A 7,295-nucleotide genomic window follows, 5' to 3' on the forward strand; every position below is an offset into this window, starting at 1 on the left:
CATCATACTTAGTTCATATATTTGTAACAAAATAATTAAATATCATTTAAAAATAATTAATTATTTGAAAATTTATTATAAGAAGAGAATTTTAATTTGTGTCAAAAGAAGTTTAATTTTTGTAAAAAAAATAAATTTTATTGTAAATGTTATAATTATGGTTTAATTATTAAAATAATTCAAGTAAGGATTTAAATATAAATATTAATTGCTAAAAGAGGTCTTGTTGAATATTTAATTAATTATTTTAAGAAAATAGTTAATTATAATTAATTAATTTTAAAAAATGAATGTCTACTATTTAATTAATTATTTTAAGAAAATAGTTAATTATAATTAATTATTTTAAGAAAATAGTTAATTATAATTAATTAATTCTAAAAAAGGAAAGTCTACCTATTAGTAACCTGCTATTACAGGTCAAAGAAAAATGTAACCATACAGTTACAATAAAAATGTAACCATTGAATAGTCACCCATATTTATATATTTGGTTTTTTTAATATATATATAGAAAAATATTAAAAGATATTAGCGGTGTTTAATACTTTCAAATGTATCATTTCGCTGCTAGTGTAATTAAGTATCGAATCTCATATAATTTAATTTTGTGGAATATCATTAACCAATCATAAAACGTCACCTTTAGGTAGTGATACGGGCACCACTAATGCCTAATAACTTACTCATATACATCATATAAGGAATAACAGTACAAATTGTTAAAAAATTATTCTAATATATAATGTATATAGTAGCATTTTAAGAAAGTTGTGTCAAAATTTAATTAATATTTTTTATTATTGCAAGAAAAAGCCTAATTTTATATTTCACCCTAGGCAACCTAACACGTTAAGATGGCCCTCGATGTATTATTAGGGATATTATTGCTCAATGTGACTTTTTTAATAGTATCTGTTCTAGGATGGATAATAGTGCTGGTCATTCATTGGTTAAGCTAGCTTTATATTTGTCTGATGATTACGTTTGGTGGTTTGATCACGTATTCATAATGTAATTTAAGTTGACATTACTTAATTAATATATTTTAAACACTGTTTTTTTCTTTTGAGATTTCTCCCATTCGATTTACCCTTGAGGTTTTGATGAGGCCTATTTTTTTTTTTTTTTTGAGAAAAAATAGAAGTATTAACATGTAAAGTCATCTCGTTCATTGTAAAAAAAAAAAAAAAAAAAAAAAAAAAAACCATGTAAAGTCATTTTTATTGAGAAATATAAAAATTAAATTATATTTGGTAAAAAAAAATTAAAGCATACTAAATATAATTTTTAGTATTATATTTTAATGCAAAAATATAAAAAAAAAAGATGTAAAATTTAATATTTAATAATATTTTTATTATGTAAAACAATAACAAAATGTAAAAAAAGTACATAATTTAATACTACAGCTAAATATGCAGTACGGACTCAGAATTTTTACCTTGTGGAGACTTATTTATCATTAAAAAATATTTATACATATATTATAATCATTCTGACTAGATTTATTTAATTTTATGGGGGCTTTTTTTATTATTTTGGTCTATAATTATTAAATTAAAAAAGTTACATTTAATTTTTTAAAAGGCAATATTTTTGTTAGTTATGGGTCCGTCCCTGTAAATATGTATATAAAAAAAAAGGATAAAAGTAAATAAAAAAAAATATAGTATTCATAGTTATGTAAATTTTGAATCATGTTGTATTTTAATTTGGCTGAATTTTTATTGTGAGCCAATTTTAGTACAACTTTTGGCACACAAGATCAAATTTTTTATGAGCATCTCCAATAGAGATGGAAATTGGTCGTCTATAAAATATTGCTCGAACTTGTAAAAAACTTGCTTTAATGGTGTGCCAAAAATTGATCCAAATTTAAATCATAATATGATATAATGTAAAATTTCCATCACAATAAATGCACTGTATTTATAATTGCTTTTATATTATTTTTTAAAATTTTATTATTAAGTTTAGTTATTGCATCTAATTATAAACTATTTACATTTACTTTTTATTGTTTTTTATATAAAATAATAATAAAATTTAATCATTTTTTTTTCTGTAGTAAAACTCTCTTAAATATCATTTTATTTACAAATCTAATACATCTGTAAATATGGTTATTTTTTTTTTATTTTATTTTTTTTTTGAAAATAAATCTTGTGTATCATAAAGAAACAAGCCAGATACAGAAGACTAAATGGAAGGCAAAGAACCATTCTAGAGGAACTCATTATCAAGCCCAGACCCCACCTAGCAACCTTATGAGCAAGAGAGTTAGACTCTCTTCTCACATAGACCAAACTAAGTTGTGGGCAGTTAGATAACAAGTCTCGAATACAAGAGAGAAGATCATCTAAAACATTAGAGCCCCTAGTACAAGTACTTATTTTGTCTACAATAGATTTACAATCTGTTTTTAGTACATCAACAGGGAGATGAATACAAGAGACCCATTGCATTGCTTGTAAAATCGCCTTGGCTTCAACTACCATCGGAGAACCAGCAAAAGGTTTTGCAAAACCAGCAATAACCTGGTTCGAAGAATTCAATACAACAACCCCAATGCTAAACCTTTTACGAGTAGAATCAATGGCTGCATCAGTAAAAAGCTGAATGGAAGCCGCAGCAGGTAAATCAGGCAAAGCTAACAGATCCACTTGTTGAGTAGAATAGGGAGAAGAAGCTTGCTGGACATCCAAATACTTGAAAAAGAAATCAACACTCCAATCATAAATATCATATGGTTGTGGATAAAACTTATTGTGAAAAAGATTGTTTCTTTGATTCCATAGAGCCCATAAAAAACAGCAGAAAATACCAACATAATCCTTATCCAGTTCCTGAGTAATATTTAGAAAAAAGTCATATAAACTAAGATGTTTAAATTGATAATAATAATTTACAAACCTTGAAGACTTCTAAGCTTTCCTCAATCTAGAACATTCTAGTAAAGCATGATTGGCGGTTTTAGGTTGAATTTTACACAAAAGACACAAAGGAGAATCAATAACACATTTTTTATGTAAAGAGAAAGCAACATGAATGGCATTAGAAAGTAACCTCCAAATAAAGACTTTCACTTTTGGAGGAATTTTTGAGGTCCAAATTTTTGTCCAGAACTTCTTAGAATTTGTAAGAGATGAAGGAGAAGGAAGGTCATGATGAGAAAAGGCTAAATGATAAGCAGACTTGACAGTGAAAACCCCCGAACTATCATGTTCCCAAATAATTTCATCCTTATCTTGCAAACCCGAAACAGGGACATTCAGAATTTCACTAACCATGTTTTCACCAAAACAAGTAGCAAGCTTAGAAATATCCCAGTCCCCAGAACTATTAATGAAGTAAGAAAGAAAAGGAGAAGGACGCACCTGCCCAGAGTTAAAACGATTTAACCTTATTATGAGGAAACCAATGATCCTCCAAAATTCTTATATTGCTTCCATCACCTATCTTCCAAATCAAACCCGAAGTTAGCAAGTCCTTCCCCCATAAAATACTTCTCCAAGTGAAAGAAAGATTGTGACCAGGCTTAGCTTCTAGGAAAGAGCTACGAGGAAAATACCTGGCTTTAAAAAGTAAAGCAAGAAGAGAGGTGGAATTTTTGAAAAGTCTCCAAGCTTGCTTAGCAAGCATAGCCTGGTTAAAATGAATTAGAGAACGAAAACCCATCCCCCCAAAAAATTTAGACTAACACAGGTATTTCCAGGATTTCCAATGAATTTTTTTAGAATTACCTGCAGAACCCCACCAAAATCTGGCCATCACAGCTTCAATTCCCTTACAAAGCTTAACCGGCAAACGAAAACAGGCCATTGCATAAGCAGGAATAGCCTGGATGATAGCCTTAAGTAAGACCTCCTTACCAGCTCTTGAAAAACATTTCCCTGACCAACCCCTAAGTATACTTAGACCGAGAGACACATTGAGGAAGACCCAAATATTTACAGATAAAGGGCCTATCTTCAAGACTAAAAGTATTGAAAAAAAGAGTACGAATGTTAGGTTAACGTTGGGTATTGGGAGAGAAAAGAATGGAAGATTTTGAGAAATTAAAAACTTCCTGAAGCCCTAGAGTAAGTATCAAAAACTTCCTGAAGAGCAGAACAAGAGGTACGATTAGCAGCACAAAAAACAAGACTATCATCTGCAAAGAACAAATGGGAAATGGCAGGAGCAGACCTAGCAATAGCAATACCATTTAGAAAACCAGCATCCTGCTTGTTCCTAAGAAGAGCAGATAAACCTTCTGCACAAAGAATAAAAAGATAAGGAGAAAGAGGATCTCCTTGTCTAATCCCCCTAGAAGGTATAATAGATTGACTAACAGAACCATTGATTAAAAAAGAGAGCGTGGTAGTAGAAATACATTTCATAACTAGAGAAACAAACCTAGGAGGAAAATTGAAATGGAACATAACACTCTCGAAGTAATGCCAATCCACACGGTCAAAAGCTTTAGCCATGTCAAGCTTAAGAGCAGCCCAACCAACCTTACCACTTTTATGAGAATTAATAGCATGCACCATTTCTTGAGTAATAAGGATATTATCAAAAATGACTCGACCAAACACAAAAGCACTTTGAAACGGAGAGATTATTTTATTCAACACAACTTTCAACCTATTAGCCAAAACTTTTTGAAATAACCTTGTACAAAGTTGTACAAAAGACTTATTGGGCGAAAATCTTTCAGAGTTTGGGCATGCTGCTTTTTAGGGATTAAAGAAATGAGAGTGGAATTAATTTGAGTAAAATCAGTACCCTCATTTAGACAAGAAAGAACATCCTGGACTAAATCAGATCCCAAGTGGACCAATTTTTCTGATAAAAATAAGCATTAAGACCATCAAGCCCAGGGGCTTTATCCCCAGAAAGACTGAAAACGACCTTCCTAATTTCTAGAACAGAAAAAGGCTCATCCAGGAAAGCGTAATCAGCATCCTCTAGAGGAGGACCAAGACAATCTAGAATTTGACATGTGGCTTCAACATCACACCCCTCCGCGCAAAACAAATCACGAAAATAAGAAACCACCATGTTACAAATAGCATCATGATCAGAGACAATGCTATAATGATCATCCTTAATAAATTTAATGGTGTTATTCTTTTTTCTCTGAGAGGCAAAACGGTGAAAAAACTTAGTGTTTTTATCACCAGCCTTAAGCCAATGAGTACGATCCCGCTGTCTCTAATAAATTTCTTCCTTATAAAGAAGAGCATCAAGCTGGGATTGAAGACACTGGACACGAAACTGATCATCCCTAGTATAAGTGGAAATGTCCTGAGACCTAGAAATTTCATTTTGGAGATCAGAGATACAAGATTTAAGGGAGAAATTGGCTACTTTGTTCCAAGATTTAAGAGCAGAAATATAGAGATCCAGCTTGGACAGAAAACCATGAAAAGGACCAGAAAGATTCTGACTAGTACTACCACTGTCCCAAGAAGTTTTGACAACAGAAGAAAATTCAGGATTTTCAAGCCAAACATTCTCAAAATGAAAATGCCCTTTCCTCCTACAATAAGAATTGAGGCTTTGATTATCAAGGAGTAGCTTTAAAGCATGCTGATCAGACCCATAAAAAGAAAGATGATGCAAAACTGCATTAGGAAAAAGAGCACACCAAGAATCTGAACCAACAGCCCAATCAATTTGTTCACAGACAGATCGAATGCGCCAAGTAAATTTATTGCCCACAAAATAAAGAGGAGAAAGACTAAACTTAGTTAAAAAGTTGGAAAAATCATCCATATCCTTATGATTATAATAAGTGCTACCAATTTTATCATCATATGATAAGAAACTATTGAAATCCCCCATAATTAACCAAGGCAAGTTCGGAGCAGTACGAAAAATTTTGTCAAGGAGATTCCAAGTTAAATGCCTTTGAGATGAAATAGGAGAACCATAATAACCAGTAAAATGAAACATATCCTTATCATTAATGCAAATATTACAGTCAATATGATTACATGAAAAGGTGAGAATATTAACAAAAACATAGTCTTTCCACAAAAGTATAAGTCCCTGTTAGGTTATTTTTAGTATTAATTTTAGATTAAGTTTAGTATATTTTTAATTGAGTTTTAATCGTGTTTGGAGCATTTTTACGCTTGTTATCTTTTATTTGTGCAGATTTAAAATAGAAGAAGATTAGAAAAATATCAGAGAAAAAGATGGGAAAAAGATAAAAATATCATGATATTTAAAATAGAGAAAATTGTGCAACAAAATAAAGCTGAAACTACAAGCCTGAATTCGACTATCTTCTGATTAGATTTTGGAAAAAATCAAAGCATAAAAGTTCTAGATCTCTTTTTTATCTTTCCGGAACATCTTGAATCGTCCAATTCCGAGCAATATTGAGAGAGTTATGGCCAAGATACTATCAGTCGATACAGCAGAAAAATCGCTTCCAACACGGGCCGCGGCATGGCTTTAGCATGCCGCGGCCCGCCTCCCTAAACAGCACAAAAATCGTATTTTTATCTCACGTGGGTGTTGGGGGTTTCCTAGTTCGAATGGGCATTTAACATGTGCGTTTTTCCATCTTTTTAAGCCCTGAATGCCTATATAAAGAGCAGAAGATAGTTGATTTCGTCAAGCAATTTCAGAGAGAAGAAAGTGAGAGTTCAGATACAGAGTAGAGAGATCAGCTGCAATACTGGAGACATACTGTTCAGGGTTTTTCAGCATTCTTCTTTTCTTCTCTTCTTTATTTTTCATCTCTTTTCTATCAGTTAATATGTGTATTTGTGCTTCATTGAACATGAGTAACTAAACACTTTTATTAGGGTTAGATGGATATTGTTTAACATTATTTTATGGTTTTAATATGATTTATTTTCCCCCTAATTTCTATGTATTCTATTCTATTTGTGCTTAATTACTTTTAATTGTCTGGCCACCAATTAACTGTTTATGATTTTGATGCGAGATCTGAGAAGTGAGTGTCAAATATGCTATAGTAGAATAGAACGGAATTTCGATATAGGACGAGAGTACCTATATGGTTTAGATAGCTTATAGGGTTTCTGTGTTTAATGCCTGTTGCATGTTAAATTTATCACGAGAGTAGAAAGTTTGCATGTAATTGAGGTTTATATATCTGAGAAGACTATAAATTACCTTAGTAAACCTGCTATTGCATAGGAATTAATATTAGGAAAATAATCATATTAGACCATATTCAATAGAAACAATTGAAATCGACACCCTAGTTTATTAACTATCAATTTTCTCTAATTGTTGCTTCCAACTATTTTTCTTATACTTCATTG

The 7,295-nt window shown here is 31.1% G+C and overlaps 1 protein-coding gene across 1 annotated transcript; it reads right to left on the reverse strand.

Moving 5' to 3' along the window:
• Positions 1 to 1,606: 1,606 nt before the first annotated feature.
• Positions 1,607 to 5,049, reverse strand: LOC133034395 (uncharacterized). Its single transcript, XM_061109476.1, has 8 exons — positions 4,826 to 5,049; positions 4,402 to 4,632; positions 4,070 to 4,311; positions 3,747 to 3,980; positions 3,564 to 3,574; positions 3,084 to 3,380; positions 2,417 to 2,849; positions 1,607 to 1,620 (listed from the first exon to the last, which is right to left on the reverse strand). The coding sequence occupies exons 1-8, from the start codon at positions 5,047 to 5,049 to the stop codon at positions 1,607 to 1,609; spliced, it is 1,686 nt and encodes a 561-aa protein (XP_060965459.1).
• Positions 5,050 to 7,295: the final 2,246 nt, after the last annotated feature.

The sequence above is a fragment of the Cannabis sativa genome, chromosome 2, assembly GCF_029168945.1.
Source record: "Cannabis sativa cultivar Pink pepper isolate KNU-18-1 chromosome 2, ASM2916894v1, whole genome shotgun sequence".
In the NCBI taxonomy this organism is placed as follows: domain Eukaryota; kingdom Viridiplantae; phylum Streptophyta; class Magnoliopsida; order Rosales; family Cannabaceae; genus Cannabis; species Cannabis sativa.